General features: G+C 40.7%; 3 protein-coding genes across 3 annotated transcripts; 1 reads left to right on the forward strand and 2 right to left on the reverse strand.

The window, feature by feature from the left end:
* Nucleotides 1–5,243: 5,243 nt before the first annotated feature.
* mitd1 (MIT, microtubule interacting and transport, domain containing 1) lies at nt 5,244–13,514 on the reverse strand. Its single transcript, XM_023981013.2, has 7 exons — nt 12,981–13,514; nt 12,810–12,911; nt 11,583–11,719; nt 11,307–11,393; nt 6,107–6,219; nt 5,861–5,921; nt 5,244–5,736 (listed from the first exon to the last, which is right to left on the reverse strand). Exons 1-7 carry the CDS (start codon nt 13,117–13,119, stop codon nt 5,641–5,643), a joined length of 735 nt encoding a protein of 244 aa, XP_023836781.1. The 5' UTR covers nt 13,120–13,514; the 3' UTR covers nt 5,244–5,640.
* Nucleotides 13,515–13,752: 238 nt separating this feature from the next.
* Nucleotides 13,753–17,415, forward strand: mrpl30 (mitochondrial ribosomal protein L30). Its single transcript, XM_023981017.2, has 6 exons — nt 13,753–13,777; nt 13,977–14,043; nt 14,248–14,325; nt 16,203–16,349; nt 16,655–16,728; nt 16,941–17,415. Exons 2-6 carry the CDS (start codon nt 13,999–14,001, stop codon nt 17,071–17,073), a joined length of 477 nt encoding a protein of 158 aa, XP_023836785.1. The 5' UTR covers nt 13,753–13,777; nt 13,977–13,998; the 3' UTR covers nt 17,074–17,415.
* A 358-nt stretch (nt 17,416–17,773) lies between these two features.
* txndc9 (thioredoxin domain containing 9) lies at nt 17,774–20,687 on the reverse strand. The gene is made up of 5 exons (XM_023981016.2): nt 20,600–20,687; nt 19,065–19,287; nt 18,816–18,934; nt 18,337–18,591; nt 17,774–18,126 (listed from the first exon to the last, which is right to left on the reverse strand). The coding sequence occupies exons 2-5, from the start codon at nt 19,248–19,250 to the stop codon at nt 18,012–18,014; spliced, it is 675 nt and encodes a 224-aa protein (XP_023836784.1). The 5' UTR covers nt 19,251–19,287; nt 20,600–20,687; the 3' UTR covers nt 17,774–18,011.
* Between the last annotated feature and the right edge of the window lie 2,705 nt (nt 20,688–23,392).

The following is a 23,392-nucleotide window of genomic DNA, read 5'->3' on the forward strand; positions in this document are numbered from 1 at the left end:
TTAGTGAGCATTTCTTCTTTGCCAGTATAATCCATCCACCTGACAGGTGTGGCATGTCAAGAAGATGATTAAACAGCCTGATCATTACACAGGTGCACCTTGTGCTGGTGACAATTAAAAGAATTTGGTAGTACATCCAACCGGCCTCACAACTGCAGACCAAGTGTAACCATGCCAGCCCAGGACCTCCACATCCGGCTTCTTCACCTGCGGGATGATCTGAGATGAGCCACCCAGACAGCTGATGAAACTGTGGGTTTGCACAACCAAATAATTTCTGCACAAACTGTCAGAAACCATCTCAGGGAAGTTAATCTGCGTGCTCGTCATCCTCACCAGGGCCTTTACCTGACTGCAGTTTGGCGTTGTAACCGACATAAGTGGGCAAATGCTCACCTTCGATGACCACTGGCACCCTGGAGTAGTGTGCTCTTCATGGATGAATCCGGGATTCAACTGTACCGGGCAGATGGTAGACAGTCTGCATGGCCAGGATCTGTACACAATTCCTGGAAGCTGAAAATGTCCCAGTTCTTCCATGGCCTGCATACTCATCAGACATGTCACCTATTGAGGATGTTTGGGATGCTCAGAATCTACGTGTACAACAGCGTCTTCCAGTTCCCGCCAATATCCAGCAACTTCGCACAGCCATTGAAGAGGAGTGGGACAACATTCCACAGGCCACAATCAACAGTCTGATCAACTCTATGCGAAGGAGATGTCGCGCTGTTTGAGGCAAATGGTGGTCACACCAGATACTGACTGGTTTTCTGATCCACGCCCTTACCTTTTCATTTTAAAGGTATCTGTGACCAACAGATGCATATCTGCATTTCCAGTCATGTGAAATCCATAGATTAGGGCCTCATTAATTTATTTCAATTAACTGATTTCCTTATATGAACTGTAACGCAGTAAAATCTTTGAAATTGTTGCATGTTGCGTTTATATTTTAGTTCAACTACCACCAAATGACTGCAAAATGTAGTTAAATAACTAGTTGAACTACATCCCAACTATGCCCCCCCCCCAATCAGATTCAAAGACGAATCTCATCTGCCACTCAAAGATTTGTGGTGTTTTCCATGGGATTACCACGCATATTGAGATTAAGGTCGATTATAGATTTGAATCCATTTTCTGCAGGAACACATGCGAACGTTTCATTGGAACAAATATTTTCAAATCAAGCATCGGCCGTGAAACTACGCAGTCAGTGCATTTGGAAAGTATTCAGACCCTTCTCATTTTTCAACATTTTGTTACGTTACAGCCTTATTATAAGTAAAAAAGAATCCTCATCAATCTACACACAATACCTCATAATGCCGTTCAAAAGTTTGGGGTCACCTTGAAATGTCCTTGTTTTTGAAAGAAAAGCAAATTCTTTGTCCATTAAAATAACATCAAATTGATCAGAAATACAGTGTAGACATTGTTAATGTTGTAAATGACAACTGTAGCTGGAAACGGCAGATTTTTTATGGAATATCTAAATAGGCGTACAGAGGCCCATTATCAGCAACCATTACTCCTGTGTTCCAATGGCATGTTGTGTTAGCTAATCCAAGTTTATCATTTTAAAAGGCTAACTGAATATTTTTAAAACCTTATGCAATTATGTTAGCACAGCTGAAAACTGTTGTTTGATTAAAGAAGTAATAAAACTGGCCTTCTTGAGACTAGTTGAGTATCTGGAGCATCAGCATTTGTGGGTTCGATTGCAGGCTCAAAATGGCCAGAAACAAATAATTTTCTTCTGAAACTCGTCAGTCTATTCTTGTTCTGAGAAATGAAGGCTAGGTGACCCCAAACTTTTGAAAGGCAGTGTATAAAATGTTTTAATATAGCTTATAACTTAATATAACTTAATATAACTAAATATAATTGTATTTAAGTATTCAGACCCTGCTATGAGACTCGAAACTGAGCTCAGATGCATCCTGTTTCCATTGATCATCCTTGAGATGTTTCTACAACTTGACTGGAGTGCACCTGTGGTAAATTCAATTGACTGGACATGATTTGGAAAGGCACACATCAGTCTATATAAGGTCCCACAGTTGACAGTGCATGTCAGAGCAAAAACCAAGCCATGAGCTCGAAGGAATTGTCCGTAGAGCTCCGAGACAGGAATGTGTCGAGGCACAGATCTGGATTAGGGAATCTGGGGAAGGGTACCAAAAGAATGTCTGCAGCATTGAAGGTCCCCAAGAACACAGTGGCCTCCATCATTCTTAAATGGAAGAAAGTTGGAACCACCAAGGCTCTTCGTAGAGCTGGTCGCCCGGAAAACTGAGCATTCGGGGGAGAAGTGCCTTGGTCAGGGAGGTGATGGTCACTCTGACAGAGCTCCCGAGTTCCTCTATGGAGATGGGAGAACCTTCCAGAATGACAACCATCTCTGCAGCACTCCACCAATCAGGCCTTTATGGTAGAGTGGCCAGACAGAAGCAACTCCTCAGTAAAAGGCACATGACAGCCCACTTGGAGTTTGCCAAAAGGCACCTAAAGGACTCTCAGACCAAGAGAAACAAGATTCTGTGGTCTGATGAAATTAAGATTGAACTTTTTGGCCTGAATGCCAAGCGTTTTGTCTGGAGGAAACCTGGCACCATCCCTATGGTAAAGCATGGTGGTGGCAGCATCACGCTGTGGGGATGTTTTTCAGCGGCAGGGACTGGGAGTCTAGTCAGGTTCAAGGGAAAGATGAACGGAGCATTAACGTATCAGCATCGTTATGTTTTCATGTCCAGACGCTGTCCTGTCCTGTTCCATGTCCGTTGTTAATGAAATGTTCACTCCCTGTACTTGCTTCTCGTCTACCAGCGTCAGTCCTTACATGGAATTTCTCAACCAGCTTCATGAGCTAGTCATCTGCAATGCATTTCAATTAGCAGGTGTGCCTTGTTAAAAGTTAATTTGTGGAATTTCTTTTCTTCAAAATGCATTTTAGCAAATCAGTTGTGTTGTGACAAGGTAGGGGTGGCATACAGAAGATAGCCCTATTGGTAAAAGACCAAATCCATATTATGGCAAGAACAGCTCAAAAAAGCAAAGAGAAACGACAGTCCATTTTTGCATTAAAACCTCTACAGGATCCGTGGTTCCCCCGCGGGACGGTTGAGCTAACGTAGGCTAATGTGATTATCATGAGGGTGGAAGTAACAAGAACATTTCCCAGGACATAGACATATCTGATGTTGTCAGAAAGCTTAAATTCTTGTTAATCTAACTGCACTGTCCAATTTACAGTAGCTATTACAGTGAAGTAATACCATGCTATTGTTTGAGGAGAGTGCACAGTTATGAACTTGAAAATTTATTAATAAACCAATTAGGCACATTTGGGCAGTTTTGACACAAAATTTTGAACATAAATGCAATGGTTCATCAGATCGGTCTAAAAATGTTGCACATACACTTTGGCCATCTAGTGGCCAAAATCTAAATTGCTCATAGGCTGGAATAATACATTATGGCCTTTCTCTTGCATTTCAAAGATGATGGTACAAAAAAATACAAAAAAAGCATTTTTTCCCCTTTGTATTATCTTTTACCAGATCGAATGTGTTATATTCTCCTACATTAATTTAACATTTCCACAAACTTCAAAGTGTGTTCTTTCAAATGGTATCAAGAATATGCATATCCTTGCTTCAGGTCCTGAGATGTGGGTATGTCATTTTATGCAAAAAACTTTTTAAAGAGGCAGATCTTTAAGACATGAAGGTCAATCAATCAGGAAAATGTCAAGAACTTTGAAAGTTTCGTCAAGTGCAGTCGCAAAAACCATCTTAAATCTGTCCTTTGGTCTGATGAGTCCAAATTTGAGATTTTTGGTTCCAACCGCCTTTTGACTGGTACTGCATGTAAATGCGATATTTCCGTTTTTCAATTTGAATAGATTTGCAAAAATTTCTAAAAAGTTGTTTTTGCTTCATTATGGGATATTGTGTGTAGATTTGAGGGGGGGAAACAATTGAATCAATTTAAGAATAAAGCTGTAATGTAACAAAATGTGTTAAAAGTCAAGGGGTCTGAATACTTTCCTTATTCACTGTACATATGAAATGTATTACATTAAGTAATGATCTATGTAGTCTATGTGTACTAGAACTCTAATTATCGTCATTGCTCATTATACCGTCACATTTTAAATAGAGCATTTAGAAATTGAGACCAATGTCTAGACTGTTCAGTCAGTTCAGTTCACCTTGATGAAAGTTGGCCATATGGTAGGTAATGTCACGAGAAGGTAATTTATCTGCAGATGACTACTCGGTACCCTATTTGAATGGGATAAAGTAATTCAGTTTGTGATATACAGTATGTTTTTTAAAAACTTATTTGCATTTATATATTATGGCAACCAAAAAGTAGTTATCATACTTATTGTACGGACGTGGCTTGTGTTGAAGATGAATTAACCCAAATGTCATACTATTAGTGGAGCCTGGATGGGGGCTCACAGCTGTGTCACTGTCAGTTCACGACCTATACTTCGAGGTTATAGCATAATAGCATACTAGTACTGCTTGCGAGCGACCACTGCTGTCCTCTGTCCAACGTTTACTATTCTCCAATCCTAACAGGACTAACCCTTAGTCTACTGCAAACAACGACAAATCAGATTGACCAAAAAATTATAAACTGATCAAATCCACCAGTCTAAGCACCAGGACAAATTATAAATAATTAATGATAGTAAGTTATCATAGGTTAACACCCAGGGATTATATTTTGGCTTCCCTCTAGTCTAAAATATCATAATAATATTTGTACAATTCTAGCGTTATTGTAAGGTGAACCAACTTCAATGTCCACTAGATGGCGCCATGTACAGTACCAGTCAAAAGTTTGGACACACCTATTCATTCAGGGGTTTTCCTTGTAACTATTTTCTACATTGTAGAATAATAGTGAAGACATCAAAAATATGAAACAACACATATGGAATCATGCAGTAACCAAAAAAAGTGTTAAACAAATCAAAATATATTTTATATTTGAGATTCTACAAAGTAGCCACCCTTTGCCTTGATGACAGCCTTGCACACTCTTGGCATTCCTTCAACCAGCTTCACCTGGAATGCTTTTCAAACAGTCTTGAAGGAGTTCCCACACATGCTGAGCACCTGTTGGCTGCTTTCCTTCACGCTGCGTCCAAACTTTTGGCTGGTACTTTACTTTCACAAAATGAAATGAAAACAATCAGTTTCCAGAAATTCTGAGAACTCTAAATGTTATGTACACTTTTAATGAATATGCATATGTTAAATTTAAAAAAACGGGTTAAGAAAAGATTCAGAAATGACCAAACTATCGTTTGGATCCACCATTCAGGTCCAATGTCCTCAGATACACATAATAAGCATTAGGAGCCCTCAAAAAACAACCCAGTCAGACCAAACTACATGATTGATCATGTAGACTTAAAAAAGGCACTTGGTATGTCTTTTACAGGTACACACACTGGACAGAGGGGGAGACATTTAGAAAGAGACCCCCTCTGTTCCAATAGGCCTATCCACACTTGCATTTAACTTACAATAGAGCAATGTATTGGACATGCGTTCTAAGTGGTATGCTACTGTGCATATTGGAGTGTAGCCATAGACTCCAGTTCCAAAGGTGTTATAATGTCTTAGTGTGTTTGCTGTGAAAGATATCCACTGTGGTCTCCTGGCACTGCCTCAGGTCATAGTCACAGTAGCCGATGGAGAAACGACCCTGGGGGAGAGAAAAAGCAAAGAATAAATACTACAGGATTATTATTCTGTTGGTTCTATATTTTTGACAATATAAAGTGAAGACTTAACATAGAGGGCAGAAATATCCCTGGTTGAAGTCTTGCCTTTGGTTTCTTGAAGTAATCCAGTCCTCTTCCTATCTTGATGATCCAGCCGTTGTCAAACCTTAGGGGATCATCATCATCATCATCATCATCATGCTTATAAAACCTACATAAATCAAAGACTCTATAATGCGCATGCGCCATATGGCGCATTAAAGACCTCATTCAACCTAAGCCACTGATGCTAGCTGATGCCACTGATGCATTCTGGGTGTGGAAATGGATTGATTGAAATTGATGGTGTACCTGATTTCCCTGTCGTGAAAAGTGGAGTACTGGAGGTCCAGACACACATCCTGGCTCTGTAGACTCTGTTTGAGCTCTGACAGAGCACTGGCCTGCTGAGAAGAATTGTCCCCCTGCAACACACACAGACAGGTGGATCAGGGACACAACACACGAGATACAGTAGCTTGGCATTTTGAGTAGGTTTATAACTGTACAATAAATAGCCCTAAAGAAAACAAATGGAGCAACTAAGCTATAAACCTCTTACTACCAGTTCAAACTTCTGCAATACAAATACTCAGTTGTGGCATTGATTGATAATGATATCGATGATATTGGTACTATATCTGAGTGTTTAACATATTTTCTGTCCTCAGAGTTGGTCATTTTAGGGGATTTTAATCTGGATTGTCTATCCCCGGCCTCAGATCAATTTAAGAGTATATGCATTGATTTTAACCTGGCTCAATTGATCTCAAAACCCACACGGATAAATGTGAAAAACCCTTTTAACTCTTCATTGATTGATTTAATTCTTACTAATAACCCCCATAAATATTGGTCTAGTGGAGTACTTGCATACGATCTCAGTGATCATTGTCCCATAGTATGGATTAGAGATACGAAACAGCAAAACACTAATGCTTGTTTAATTAAGAAGATACATTTTAAAAAGTTCTGCTCAATGGTTTTTACATGACATGTTCTACTCTGATTTAGCAGCAGTCTCCTATATTCCTGACCCGGAGTTGGCTCTAGAAAATGTATCTTCCATATTTATTCCTCTGGCAGATAAACATGTCCCTTTTAAACAATTCAGAGTCAAAGATAGAAAACCAAGGATTCGATCTTCTGCGTTATCTGAGCTCATTCAGATGCTTTATATATAACAGGTCCCAACACGCACCTTGCAGAGAACAGAAAATGGGGGACACGTTGTTCCAAGAGGGTTTATTCAACCTCAGACCGAGATAATCAACTCATTTTTCCTCTCACTTCCTCTTGACATCCAGGGGAAGGTGTATGACGTGCACGTATAGTCATACGTATCATGCCCATTTATAGGCAGGCACTTGAACACAGCATCGATTTCAGACTTTCCACTTCCTGGTCAGAAAGTGTGCTGCCAAATGAGTTGTGTTTTACCCACAGACAAAATTCAAACGGTTTTAGAAACTAGAGAGTGTTTTCTATCCAATAGTAATAATAATAATATGCATATTGTACGAGCAAGAATTGAGTACGAGGCCGTTTAAATTGGGAACGATTTTCCCCCAAAGTGAAAACAGCACCCCCTGTCCTCATCATTAACTCAAAAAGTGCAGAATAATGCCTGGCTGGAGTGGGGGAGTTGGCCACATAAGCTCATGTAACCCAATATTGCAAGTTCTGATATTGCAAAAAAAGTGTTTCTCTATGGATTTGATATGTTTAGCTCCTACTCCTGCAATTATGTTAGGGGGGCCCTCTAGATTTGACTCAAAATCCAACATGGCTGCCACATTACCATTAAATGGTGGTTTAATCACCTGTATATGTACACATTTTAAATGAGACATTTTTCAGATTTGACCTGACTATTTTTGTGTACTTCAACTATGTTAGGAATCCAATATGCCCACCATATACACTCAAACGCCTTTGTCTGGGTGTATAAAAAAGGCAACAGACTGCTTGGCATGGCAACACCAAGTATTCCAAGTCACACGCCTCTTTGAGGATCAATGAGGCAACTGGGAGGCTCCAAATAAAGGAAAGAGAATCCAACCCTGGACTCTGACACCTTCTGCCATGCTCTACAATTTGCCACCGCTGTGGTATAACTTGCCCTTCCAGGGTTGGGCTCTTAAGTCACCTCCTTAGAAGTGAGCTTTGATTCATTGGTAGTCCAATACTTCCGCCTGAATCCAACCAACATGACCTTCCACTGGCTCACTGCATTTGTGATGCAAATTGGGATGCTCCGGTGCACTCTTATCCTGTTCGGGTTGAGCTGCCACATTGCTTCTTCCAGAAAATCATGTCCACCATCATAGCTGTCTGCCCTGGAGTTACCGTATATGTTGACTTGGTGACATTTATGGTGTACGGGGAGGATGAAACCACACATGACAAGCGCACAAGGAAAGCTGTTCACCATCATGAACCAACAACCTGCCACTCAATGACTAGAAATGCCATCAACTTAGTGGGCCTTCACATGTCATATGAATTGCACCTCTCCAATATCAATGCCAACCTGAATCTCCCAGAAGTGTCCTTGATAAGCCTACTCCACCATCAGTCATCCCCTCAGGCAGTTACTAGAGACAGAGACACCATGGAACTGGACTGTCAGGAGGCCATTCAACAGCCAAAATGCCATCTGGAAATTGCTGGTGTGCAATGCCTTCATATGTAACTATTTTGCTACCAACCATGGCTAGCCAGCCCATGTGACACCTGAACTGGACTTGCATGTAAAGAATGAGCTTTCATGCTGGGGTGACTCATGCACTGGTCTGGGAAACAGTGCAGTAATATTTGGCAATTGTATTTATTTATTTTATTTAACCAGGTAGGCTAGTTGAGAACAAGTTCTCATTTACAACTGCGACCTGGTTAAGATAAAGCAAAGCAGTGCGACACAAACAACAACACAGAGTTACACATGGAATAAACAAACATACAGTCAATAACACAAGAGAAAAAAAGTCTATATACAGTGTGTGCAACTGAGGTAAGATAAGGGAGGTAAGTCAATAAATAGGCCATAGTTGCAAAATAATTACAATGTAGCAATTAAACACTGGAGTGATAGATGTGCAGAAGATGAACGTGCAAGTAGAGATACTGTGGTGCAAAAGAGCAAAAAAAAAAATAACAGTATGGGGATGAGGTAGTTGGATGGGCTATGTACAGTTGCAGTGATTTGTGGGCTGCTCTGACAGCTGGTGCTTAAAGTTAGTGAGGGAGATATGGGTCTCCAGCTTCAGTGATTTTTGCAATTCGTTCCAGTAATTGGCAGCAGAGAACTGGAAGGAAAGGCGGCCAAAGTAGGAATTGGCTTTGGGGGTGACCAGTGAAATATACCTGCTGGTGCACGTGCTACGGGTGGGTGCTGCTATGGTGACCAGTGAGCTGAGATAAGGCAGGGCTTTACCTAGCAAAGACTTATAGATGATCTGGAGCCAGTGGGCAATGAACATATGCCAAACAAAAGGCACCGTAGGATGGTAAAACTTGCTGTATGTGATCGTTTATGGTGGCTGGGGATTGACTGTGAGATAGTGGTCTTTGTGCACCATGCTTGATCTGCTCCACCTCCTCTGCAACCCGTTTACTGTCCATCAAAGCCCAGGGATCATCTTCAAATGTATGCGTGTGTGGATCTGTGCTACGTCCCTCACAACCAACACTTCTTAGTTATAGTCTATGACCTAGCTATACTAAATAACCTCTACCGTAACCTGAGGTAACTCTCCACATCTCCTGCTGGTGCGTGCCCCAGTCCATAATCAATGCCAACCACCCACAGTTAATGTTGGCCAAATTATCATCCTAACTGACTTCCAAATGAATATTTAAAAAATATGTAGGACGTGACCTTTTAGCACATTCAACATAAACAACTCTGCCCACAGGTCAATTATGTGTTGGAAAGGTCTAAAGATAAGTCTGTTTGTGACAGCCCTTTCAGACTCCCCTTCACAACCAGACAACCAACCATTCCACTACTGGAGTTACCCCAGCATCATTCAGGCTGGGATAACATTCCAGTTAGTCAATGGGTCTCTTTGGTATGCAAGCTGCATCTGCTGACTGCCTATAGTGAACTGTAGAAATGGAAACTGATCACGCCACAGCTTCAATACCCCACCAGCCATACAGGAAGGATACTGTCCTTGTCACTGCAGCTTGCCCAGAATGACCAGTTGGCTGTGCAAGCTGGTCAGACCCCAGAACTACAACCACCACTGGCACCTTGGTCTCCTCACCCTGTAAGGACACTCACGTCCTGGTCACCTCAAAGACTGAATCAACATTGCACACTTAGTTTTAGTTGGGAAAAGAGGGTTGTACATATACAATACTAGAGTAGCTGACTGTTGTATTATGGTTGCGTTCCTGTAACTTGGTTACGCTACTGTGTGCTTGTGTCGTAAAAGGCTTGCTATTATTTTTGTGGAATTGCCCAATGCTGATATGTTGTAAGTGTTTGAATGAGATTAAAACATGAACACATTCAAAAATGAGTTGGCTTTGGCTATTCAAACCAACAGAGGCATGGCAGTGACACTCATAGTCCTAGATATACCAAGAGCCTTATGAAACCATTTTAAAAGACAGAATAACACAGTACAAAATTAACAAGGGCTACTTGTATGCAGGTGAAGGTGATTGAGTGTAATCATGTTGGCCATATTGGATTCAGAATCAAATTGATTCACAACAGTCTTTAGACATGAGTGTTGTACACAATTCTGAAAAAATTTCTAATTTACAGGTGATTTAACCTCCATTAAATGTAGTCATATTGGATTTGAGGCAAAATATAAAGATAATCTGTGATGGCCCCCTGACTTAATTGCAAGAATAGGGGCTAAAGATTTTTAAAAATCCTTTAAGGAAACTTGGACACTAAAAAATATATATTTCAATGTCTGAGTCCACATGTTTTCCTTAGAGCCAATTACAATAGCCACAATATCAATTAAACGTGTAACTGTATGCATTTTCATCAGGCAGGACCATACAGCACTGAATGAGTGAACATTTATTTGGCTTGGAAAGTTATCTATTGAACAGAGACCAAAAATTGTTCATCATAAATATTCATAGTTAATATTTCCGCCTATCGCATGTGTGTTTACAGATCTACATTTTCAAAATACTTTAAGATATCCTAATGTTGTGTGTTTCTGTATGTAGTGCAGACAATTGACAATTTGCATTCCAAATTTGAGCAATATCAGAGCTTGCAATATTGGGGTACAGGAGCTTATGTGGCCCACTCCCCCTCCAGCCAGACATTATTCTGCACTGTTTGAGTTAAGGGGGTTTGTCACAATATCTATCAATTTAACCACTTTTGTAAAGAACATATTTTTATACAACCATCCATTTCATATATGGGACACCTAAGATATATGGAAAAAACATGGCTGTGTTTTGTTACACCTCAGGTAGGGGTATCTCAACATTTTGTGGGCCTTGCCACTAGCCTACAGTTAGTTACCTCTTCCTGAGAGGTCAGGAGGTGAATCCTCTTCACCCTACAGCTGGCCTTCAGCAGCATCTCACAGAACCTCAGGAAGTTATACAGCTAAGAGGGCAGAAGGGTCAAAGTCAAGATCTCATGACTAAACCAGCATGGCAATGGCATCCAAGGCAGATTCCACAATCATATTAATAGACAAACCAGCTTTTGAGGGAGCAGAACACCCAGAGGTAATAGTAAGTTTCTGCAGTATATCATCTGGTGAATGTGTTTGATAGTGTACAGGTAAATTACCTGGTGAATATGTCGGATGTAAGGGTCCTCCACCCAGACCTCAGTCAGCCCCTCGGTTACGTAAGGCCTGAACAGAACCTCGTAACTATAGCCTGTAGCATCGTCTGCTATCCTGATCTGCTCATGGTACTTCCCCTCTGAGTGGGAGAGGAGTTGAGAGAGGGAGGGATAAGAAGGGAAAGAGGCAGAGATAGGAGGTATTTCTGTTACATGCATTTGAAATACACTGAACAAAAATATAAATGCAACATTTTAAGTGTTGGTCTCATGTTTCATAACCTGAAATAAAAGATCCCTGAAATGTTCCATTCACACCAAAAACCTTATTTCTCTCAAATTGTGTGACAATACACAAATTTGTTCACATCACTGTTAGTGAGCATTTCTCTTTTGCCAATATAATCCATCACCCTGACAGGTGTGGCATTTCAAGAAGCTGATTAAACAGCACCTTGTGCTGGGACAATAAAAAGCCACTCTAAAATGTTCAGTTTTGCCACACAACACAATCCCACAAATGTCTCAAGTTTTGAGGCAGCGTGTAATTGGCATGCTGACTGCAGGAATATCCACCAGAGCTGTTGCCAGATAATGTAATGTTCATTTCTCTACCATAAGCTGCCTCCAATGTAATTTTAGAGAGTTTGGTAGTACATCCAATCGGCCTCACAACCGCAGACCACGTGTATGGCGTTGTGTGGGTGAGTGGTTTTCTGATGTCAGCTTTGTGAACAAAGTGCCCCATGACACACTATGGTGTGATAAGATTGTCTGCTAAATAAACTAAATGTAAATGTACATGTAAAAATGAACAATTGCAAAGCATGCTCAGTATTACTCTAATGAGCTAGGCCCTGTAAAATGGTCAATGACAATACCCAGTGTGCTTTGCAGTTGTTCACTTTCACAGACATTTTGGTAATTTAGCAGACACTCTTATCCAGTGACAGTGCATCCAACTAAGGCAAATAAACAACAACATATCACAGTCATAGCAAGTAAGACGTTTGAGTAACTGTTACTGAGAATGTTGTTGATGTTCGGCCGGCTACTTGCAAATGTATTTTTGTATTTTCAATAACAAAATACATGTATTTTAATACATTGGTCTTTAGTCTATTTTGTAATGAATGCTCATCCCTGGAAGGAGGAATAAGAGGAAGGCAGCAGTAAGGTGCAGGAATGATTCCTTTGGGAAAGTCACATCAGTTCTCTGAGATCTATTACCTTCTTTTAGTTGGTTGACATGGACTTTGATCTGTTCTGCTCGATCCATGTAGCTCTTTATCTTCTGTCTGTAGTGGACTTTCTTCGAGTCATCTTTCACAGCTGTGAACAGATGAGTAGATCAGTAAAACAGATGTTACCCTCATACCCATGTGACTGTGTGTGTGTTACCTTTCAGCACGTCCATCAGTAGCTGGATCCCCTCCTGGTAGCACACTAGCGACTCCTGGAAGCGCGAGCTCTGGTCCAGCTCCACGGCTCGTTTCAGGACGGAGATGGCAGAGGTCTCCATACCAGGGACTTGCGTCATGGTTCACTATCTGGTAAAAATGGACTGAGATTTTGAGTTCAATGTGTCAAATTGTGGATATTTGTAATTCACCTGGTTAGAGTATGCCATAGACGGCAAAGGAGTATGCACATGCTTCGTCCGTCCACAGCTCAGCGACAGGAATATTAAATTCGTCTGAGTCAGCTTGAGGTATCACGTCTTCTTTGGCACATATTCAGAGGCAATACAATGCATCAGTAGACACTTCTTAAACTCGTATAGCCTTGTTTAAAATCCTCATGCTTAGATTATATCTAAATCGGATGACGAGATTTCATTCCATTAATTCAAACGTAAATCTGATCAAAATCATCCTCTCATGGCACTAACTTCCTGATGTTGGTTTGTTTCCTTGTCCATATACAGGTACGCATGAATAATAATTCCCCTGAGCAACATATCCACGGAAGTGAAAATGCCTAAATGAAATATAAACGAATTAATTATGAAATACACATGTAAACCATTTTTGGGGTCAAACCATATAGTTAATCATACAATATCACATTGTAAAAAAAAAAGCGACGTTTTTTCACAAAGTCAATTGAAACAAATGAAAGCCATGCAGGAACGAAATTACCAAGTTTTGAAGTAGCACGGTAACGTTAGTAAGTGACTGCTATACTGACGGCTTCCGGTGAGTGCCGTAAGCGCTGAAACATTCTAGCATTTCAGGTTGCGTTTATTCAGCTGTATTTTGATGTTTGTTGAAAATATAATTTAAAAAAATATTGACATTATAGTAACAACACTTTATATCTCGGTAGAATCACTATTTCCTTGTCGAATTCGCATTTGGCGGTTTTTGCATTATAACCTTGGCTTCCCTGCTACAGACTTATCAACCAACAAGTAAATATGGCAATGCTATGTCGTGGTCTTCACATACCTTCCCCAATTCAGGTAAGGAGTCTAAATTATTAAAGGCAGACTATCTTCCTGGCAGACAGTTGTAACTCAAATTAAAGCTATCAGTCAGATAACAGGTTGTTAGAACAATACATTTTGTAGGATCATCCGACTTTGTGTTCCTCCATAGTTGTTTTTGGTTTTTCTTATTCTCTTCACGCCTTGCATATTTGATTATGTGTCTGTGCATTCTTGCAGGCTTTAACAGAATCTACGCCTCTGCCTTGGTTAATTTCATTCCGAAACAAGTTCACCAAAGCACGGATCCCACAAGAGGTAGGGTGCTGCAGACTTTCGTCAAGGGCAGGCCCATACAATCTAAATGCAATGAATACCTCAACTCAAAGCAAAAGTTTCTTACCTATGTCCTTAACCCTAATTGCTCCAGTGTCATCGTCAATGGCTGATCCCTGGCCATTATCCCACTCTCCAAGGGTGTTTCAGGGGGAGTGATATGCATGTCCATTTCACACCACACAGTTTATACTAAGGTTATACACATGTACATGTGTGAAACAGGACAAATATAAGCACTAGAGGTTGACTGATTAATTGGAATGGCTGATTAATTAGGGCCGTTTTCAAGTTTTAATAACAGTCGGTAATCTGCATTTTTGGACACCGATTATGGACGATTACATTGCACTCCACGAGGAGATTGCGTGGCAGGCTGACTACCTGTTACGCGAGTGCAGCAAGGAGCCAAGGTAAGTTGCTAGCTAGCATTAAACTTATCTTATAAAAAACAATCAATCTTAACATAATCACTAGTTAACTACACATGGTTGATGATATTACTAGTATATCTAGCTTGTCCTGCATTGCATATAATCGATGCAGTGCCTGTTAATTTATCATCGAATCACAGCCTACTTCAACTTTGCCAAACGGGTGATTTAACAAGTGCATTTGCGAAAAAAGCACTGTTGTTGCACCAATGTGTACCTAACCATAAACATCAATGTCTTTCTTAATAAAATTAATACACAAGTATATATTTTTAAACTTGCATATTTTGTTAAAATAAATTCATGTTAACAGGCAATATTAACTAGGGAAATTGTGTCACTTCTCTTGCGCTCTGTGCAAGCAGAGTCCGGGTATATGCAGCAGTTTGGGCCGCCTGGCTCGTTGCGAACTGTGTGAAGACCATTTGTTCCTAACAAAGACCGTAATTAATTTGCCAGAATTGTACATAATTATGACATAACATTGAAGGTTGCGCAATGTAACAGCAATATATAGACTTATGGATGCCACCCATTAGATAAAATACGGAACGGTTCCGTATTTCACTGAAAGAATAAACGTTTTGTTTTCGAAATGATAGTTTCCGGATTTGACCATATTAATGACCTAAGGCTCGTATTTCTGTGTGTTATTATATTATGATTTGATATTTGATAGAGCAGTGGTAGGCAGGAGCAGGCTCGTAAGCATTAATTCAAACAGCACTTTCCTGCATTTGCCAGCAGCACTTCGCTGTGCTTCAAGCATTGCACTGTTTATGACTTCAAGCCTATCAACTCCCGATATTAGGCTGGCAATACTATAGTGCCTATATGAATATCCAATAGTCAAAGGTATATGAAATACAAATGGTATAGAGAGAAATAGTCCTATAATGCCGATTTAATAACTACAACGTAAACCTTCTTACCTGGTAATATTGAAGACTCATGTTAAAAGGAACCACCAGCTTTCATATGTTCTCATGTTCTGAGCAAGGAACTTAAACGTTAGCTTTTTTACATGGCAAATATTGCACTTTTACTTTCTTCTCAAACACTTTGTTTTTGCATTATTTAAACCAAATTGAACATGTTTCATTATTTATTTGAGACTAAATAGATTTTATTGATGTAATATATTAAGTTAAAATAAGTGTTCATTCAGTATTGTTGTAATTGTCATTATTACAAATATATATATCAAATCGGCCGATTAATCGGTATCGGGTTTTTTGGGTCCGCCAATAATCGGTATCGGCGTTGAAAAATCATAATCGGTCGACCTCTAATAAGCACCCTCTATTTATTATATTATAACACTTTGGTCATATCCTAATGGCAATGATCATGGAAATGAAATTTTTAAACAAACCTTTGCGACTCCTTTGAATCCGTAGTAAATCTGTCTTTCTGTGTCTACAGATTCTGGACGAGCGGTCTCAAGAGCATGAGAAGTATGGTGGAAACCAGGAGCAGCCCCATAAGCTGCACGTGGTGACGCGGGTCAAGAGCACCATGCGCCGGCCCTACTGGGAGAAGAAGCTAGTGGAGGGACTCTGCTTGCAGAAGGTGGGGCTCCTATCAGCTTGGATTAATAACCTCACATCTGAGGGGATAGCCTAGTGTGTGGCAATCTTACTCTGCGTGGGTGTAGGCTGTGTGGGCGCAGGATTTTGCTCCAGCCAAACTGTAACACACCTGATTCGACTAATTGAAAGTTGCCCACCCCTCGGCTTTCCTCTAGCAGAGCGGATAGGACTTGTATTGAGTTCAGTTGTGTGCTGTGCTTGCTCTTGCTGTAATATCAAGTTATAATAATGATTCTGATTGCTAACTTGGTTGCACTGTAATTGTTCTTTGCTCCTCCTCCTCAGGCGTATGTACCTGTAATTCACAAGAACATCCCTTCAGTCAACAACCAGCTGAAATTCATCAAGCATCTTGTGAGGTAAGGCTGCTCGAGTTTGCAAGACATGTTATTACTTTGTTAGCGCAGGGCTATTATTAAATACATCTGTTCATTCCTGTCAAGTGTATGCTACTGTTTACCAATTGAGTGCGTGGTTGGTTGATCCTGACAACTGAAATCCTCTAATTCAATACAGATGAACTTTGACCACTCTTCCATCTCATCTCTTCTCCGTCATTCTCTCTGTTCAGGATCCAGCCACTGAAGCTTCCCCATGGTCTCCCTGCTGAGGAAGACATGGCCGACACTTACCTGAACAGCAAAGGAGAGCTGATCGTACGACGCCTCCTCAAACCTGTAGGGTCCAAAGCCATCGAGTCATAGCCAGCACTACTCTATACTCAAGCCATTTTGTCAGTGGTCCTGTTTGAATACTGAAAATGCATCCTCCCTTCCTCAAAGTAATCACTGACATGACTGGATTTGCTGTGTAGTGGATCACATGCTTTCACCTATCCAATCTGTATAGAACACAAATGAATGTTTTTACAGTCTGGCCTACCAGAAATCAGCTGTGATTCAAATTACTGTATTAGTGAAATCCCTGTACCGGTGTTCATTCTAGACCTGGACTGAGAAACACTTCTATAGCTCACCCCTTTGTATTATATTTCAAATAAAAACATAACATTAACATGTATAATATGTTAATGTGTATAAAATACATCCATGCAAATCGAGGAAGTCAGAGGAAAATAATGTGCCAGTGGTGATCAGCTTATTTTAAGATCAAGCCCATTTTTATAGAAAAACTCAAACCTGTGCTACCAATCACACTGATGACACAAAGGAGGTGGCTGTGGAATGCAGCTGACCTTGGCACTTGGTTGTTGCTCATGAAAAGCTGGATTGAAGTTTTCCCCCACAAATCGTGTCGACAAATGACATGGATCGATGTTAATTTAGCTAGCTATAGTGTTAGCGAGGATGATTCGTTAAATGGTAACAGCATCAGGTCTCAGTTTCATTGATTCCAATTGAAGTCTAGAACTGGAGTCAGTCAGGGCAGAAAGAGTTAATTGGCTCAGATAAGTATCCTTTTATTTGCAGGTTGGAAATAAACAACCAAAAAGCACTTGAATGTAATTAAATATGAACTCATATGATTAAGTTCACACCCACAAAACAAAAAACAAAGCATGGAAGACTGGGATAAATAGGAATATGATAAACATGAAAGGAACAAAACAGGAAGAGATGGTTCTGCCGGTTAGTGGTTAGTAGCCCAGCCAGAGAGACAGAAGTTGAAGGCTGACGGTCTTCTAGTCGTCTTCAGAGTCTGAGTCGTGTCCTCTCCCCCTGATGGTCTTCTTCTCCACTTTGGTGAACTTTGAACCAGATTTCTGTGTCAGGGTGGGGGGTTCCATGAGGTTACCACTGAAAGTGTAGGGAGGGGTGTTACGAGACTTGATCTGAACTAAGAACTTAATGTCTAATCAGCCTGTGTTTGTGCATGAACTGGTAAGGCTTTTTATTCCTTTTGCAAATGAACCAATGGCCTCAAATGCCCAACAGGAAATACCTAGACAGATCATCTTTCTATCAAGAGGTGTGATTATCTTTAGGAAATCACTCCTGTCTGTGTACCTGTAGTTGATGATGTCAGAGCAGCCCAGTCTCCACTCCAGCACCTCTGTGGGGAACTCGTCTGTGTTTCCTAGGTCTGTGAAACCCACTATGTAGTCCTTGGTCTTCCCGTCCTTTACCAGCGCCAGAGTGGGAATCACCTTGATCCGCAGCCTATCTGTCAGGAATGGAGCCTTGTCCACATTCAGCTTGATGAACTTGGTCTCCAGGTGCTTCTTGGCCAGGACGCTAAGGTGCTTGTCCAGGATCTTGCATCTTTAGAATGGAGGGGAGAGGAGACAGCAGGGTTAGCTCCTGGTAGAAGCTGCAATAAAGAAATCCTGGGCAATAAACCCCTTTCTAATAATTTTCTTAGGATTTAGGAGGATAAGCTCACCCCGGATCTCAATTAATTTGCAGCAATAAAACAGCACTAGGTTTTTGGCCTGTAATGGCAGGAGAACAACAGGTAGAGAAGAAAACATTGCTGTGTTGCAAACCTGAAGGTGGAGTCTCTGTAGAAATGGCAGACCACTCGATTGCTCTCCTTCACCTCAGGGAAGAAGTCTTTCTCACTGGGGATCTCCTTGTACTCCCCATGCCCTTTACCCAGCCACTCCTGAGGGGACAGAGCACAAACATGACATGAGTGTTACTGGTATGAAAGAACTGGATGGACTAAATAAAATGCTTGTTTGGCATCCACCATATGGCTCAGCCAATGTGACCACTCTGTCTTTCCCTCCTACCTGCTTTTGTTTCTGGGATTTCTTGAGGGCCTCCATCCTCCTCTCCTTCAGCTTTTCCATCTCATCGTCATCCATGCGCTCCAGCTTCCCCAGCTCTGCATCCAGCTGCTCCTCCACCATCCTGGCTGACTGCAGCACCTGCTGCTCCAGCGCCTTGGCCATGATCTCCATCGACTGACTCGCCATGATGAAGAGCGAAACTTCTGACACTCACTCTATATTCCTGAAGGAAGGGAGAATGGGGATGAGGAAGAGTAGAATAGAATGAGAATGATTGCATTTCAGAGATTTAATTTATATGGTTGGCCATACGATTTAGGCAAACTAATACCACAGATAGAACAATGAGACAGATATTTCACCTGATGTATAAATGTGAAGCATCCACTTGGCGTTTCCAAACACTAACAAATATGGTAAAGAGAGGAAGCCCAATGGCCGGCGGTCTGAGATGGATTTTCGCCGACATTCTGCATTTTCTCATCATTAAACGTTTGATCTCAATACAGTTTTCTGTTTCCAAAACTAGAATCTCTTACGAACAGATTATACTAAGTTTTGTTGACTGTTTTGCCAAAATCGCGTTATTTACAAGGAGTGCAAAGACGAAATGAGTTAATGCACACGCTCCCTACTAAGAGTAGGCTAACTGAAATTTGAAGATGTATGCTTGAACAGGCCAATAGGACTTCCATAGTTCGTGCTTGGCTCTGCCCACTATGACTCATTTGTTCCCATTGGAAACGACATATCTGTCATATCATATCTTGGTTTAGTTAAACAAATCTTTGCTAATACTGTAACCCTGGCTGGTGACCATGGTAACGACACACCTTGATCAAAGATATTTGTGCCTGGATGTTTTCAATAGATGAAAATAGCTAGCTACCCAGGTTAAAGTTTTCCCATTTAGAAAGTTAGCTAACTAGCTAGTCTTAAAATCATATAGAAAGTTTTGCCATTTGATTACTGACCCACCACTAACAAATGACCATTGTCTGTTAGCTTTCTCGCTATAGTGGTTAGTTAACGTTACTTAAGTTAAAGTCCGAGTTCAAGCTATGTCAGCTAGCTAGCTAACGTTATGTTTGTTAACTAGCTAAATTACTGTAGCCTACTATTAATCGCATCATATTTCAGACAAAGTTGACGAATAGAAAGCGTTCTATAATGAACAAAAGTACAATCACTGGCGTCGTTTTAGCCTAGCTAGCGCCATCAAGCCTGACCTGCCGCAGGTAGAGCTGCTAGGCTAACAATAGCTTCGATGCAACCAAGAGAGTTTTTACATTGTGCTGGACTCTTAAAAACTTTATTGGTTGTATCGAAACTAGACTAACAATTGCGCGGCCAGAGTCAGAGAACGCTGGCTAGCGAGCTGTCAAAAAAACGACCAAGACTTCGCCCATACACTGAAGCCATATGTCCATGATAAGATCACAACCTCTTATATTAATATTATTTTAATAGGGCCTACTGAATGTATTATTTGCACATTACTTTATCAATATTATCACACTAACAAGCCTACTTACCAAAAGCGGTCCGTGCAAAAAGGCAGAATCCACTTTCTGCAGAGGCTGCAGCGCGCGCAAAGACTACGCAGTATTACCAAGGCTTTACGTCACAGGTAAATAAATAAACGCTCGTTGCGCTTTAAACACCATTGATAAGTAGTACCTTAGTTGCATTCCTTATATTGTAATGTGTTTTATTGTGTAAAGACCAAACAGTTTTGGTTATTATAAGCAAGTGCTAGCTATAAGATGTCCACTATCATCCCTGGGCCCAAGAAAGGGAAAGTAACCGTACATTTCGACCAGCAGAAGCTTGACAACTCTTCCCTACAGGTTGGCCGCTTCGTGGGCGTAGGCGTGAACCTATTCTAGTAATTAAATACATTTTCAAAATGTGAAAAAACGATGTATTATTAGTTAGCTGGCTAGCTACAACAGGCCACTGTGTGTAGGCCAGGGGTGGGGGAGGTCCGGCCTACAAAAATAAAATGTTTGGTGGCGCTAGACAGACAGCTCGTCATCATCGAGCACCTGTACGTCAGACAAATTGCTACAGTAAATAAAATAAAAGTAGATCCGGAGTGTCGCGGTTTCCAAGACACATTTTTTTGTTGTCGAAGTGTATTCCTAGTTTGTGGGGATGCACTTGCAGTAATGAGAAAGGCAAATTTGGAGCGTCATTACAGCTCGAAACATGCTAAACTGAATGAGTTGCAATGATAACTTCGTGTGGATAAAGTAATTGCTCTTCGGCGGGGTTTGGGTGACCAACAAGCCGCCTTTACGAAACTTCGTTTGGATGGGGAAAATGTTATGCAATCAAATTTTGTGGTTAGCGAGTTTAACAAAGAAACTGAAGCCTCATTTGGAAGGAGAATTTGTAAAAGAGTTGCTAACACCAGACAAAGTTAAATTGTTCCAAAGTGTCAGTTTGTCTCGAAGAATCGTCACAGAGCGGATAACTGGCATGGCACAAGATACCGATAAAACATTGAAGGACTCCGCAAGAAATGTCGAGTTTTTCTCTTTGGCATGTGATTAAGCGACTGACAACACATACGGCTCAATTTGCAATTTTTGTGCGTGGGATTACCGCGGAGTTTGACACAAGGGAGGAATTGCTGTTTTTGGAAGCCATGCATATCACAACCAGAGGTGAGAATTTGTTTGAGAGACTTGTCTCGGCAATGAGCAAATTTGAGCTACGGTTTGAAAAATGAAGTGGCCTTACTACAGATGGAACGCCAGCCATGGTTGGCTCGAAAAATAGGTTAACCGTATTAGTGAAAAAAATAAATGAGTTGTCTCAGTCTTGATCCAAGTGATTGAATTATATGCAACTGCATCATACATCAAGAACGTATGTGTGCACAGTCCCTGAAGCCGAACAACGTAATGGCAACTGTAGTGTCGACCATACATTTTATCAAAAGCAAAGTGCTGAACAACCGCCAATTTATTGAACTATTGAGTGATCTTGAATCGGAGTATGGTGATCTGGTTTACCACTGTGGTGCGATGGTTGAGCCGTGAAAACATGCTCGCGCAGTTTTACGGACTGAAGGATGAAGTAAAACAATTCATGGAGATGAAGGGGAAACCTGTCGCGGTACTGAGTGACAAGTGGATGTGTGATTTGGCCTTCATGGTGGACATAACCAAGTATCTGTCTGACTTGAACGTCAAGCTCCATGGGCCGAACCAGCTTCTCAGCGATCTGCTCTCAAACGTGAAATCTTTCGAAGCGAAATTAAAGTTGTGACCAACTAGAAAGGGGTAACACAGTACATTTTCCTATTCTGCAAGGACAAGAGCCTGAGATTACGTTGGAATATGCCGGTAAATGGAAAACTCGCGAAGGCATTTTGTGAGCGGTTTAAGGATGTGAAAAGTAATCAACTGGAGTGTAAATCCTTTTAAGGATATGACCTTCCCCCCCCCAATTTTCACCTAAAATGACATACCCAAATCTAACAGCCTGTAGCTCAGGACCTGAAGCAAGGATATGCATATTCTTGATACCATTTGAAAGGAAACACTTTAACGTTTGTGGAAATGTGAAATTAATGTAGGACAACATAACAAATTAGATCTGGTATAAGATAATGAACAAAAAAAACATTATTTTCATCTTTGAAATGCAAGAGAAAGGCCATAACATAATATTGCAGTTTAGGTGTAACTTAATAGATTTTGGCCACTAGATGGCATCAGTGTGTGTGCAAAGTTTCAGATTGATCCAGTGAAGCATTGCAATACTGGACAATATTTATTATCAAGTCTGCCCAAATGTGCACGAACTGGTCAGTTGATACATTTTCAAGTACATAACATACACACATGATATGGTAATAAAAGTTTTTAGTTTACACACTCCCAGAAATGTCATACATGATGGATCATTAGCTTATACACTAATTTTCACAGATCTAGATGGCCAAGTGGGGTGGGTGTGGAGACAGCAGGGGTTCAAACTGTAGAACCCAGTACCTACATTTGAATATAAAAATAGATTTTATCAAACAAAACTATGCTACATTTTATCCCTGGGATCCTCAGGATGACAAATCAGAGCAAGATTACTGAATGTAAGTACATGATTTACCTTCAGAGGTGAATGTACCAAACCAGTTGCCATGATAAAAAATGTGTTGTGATCTCTCCTCAAACAATAGCATGATATTTTTTCACTGTAATAGCTACTGTAAATTGGACAGCACAGTTAGATTAAGAAAAATGTAAGCATTCTGCCAATATAAGACATGTCAATGTCCTGGGAAATGTTATTGTTACTTACAACGTCATGCTAAT

Source organism: Salvelinus sp. IW2-2015, linkage group LG36 (genome assembly GCF_002910315.2).
Source record: "Salvelinus sp. IW2-2015 linkage group LG36, ASM291031v2, whole genome shotgun sequence".
Taxonomy (NCBI): domain Eukaryota; kingdom Metazoa; phylum Chordata; class Actinopteri; order Salmoniformes; family Salmonidae; genus Salvelinus; species Salvelinus sp. IW2-2015.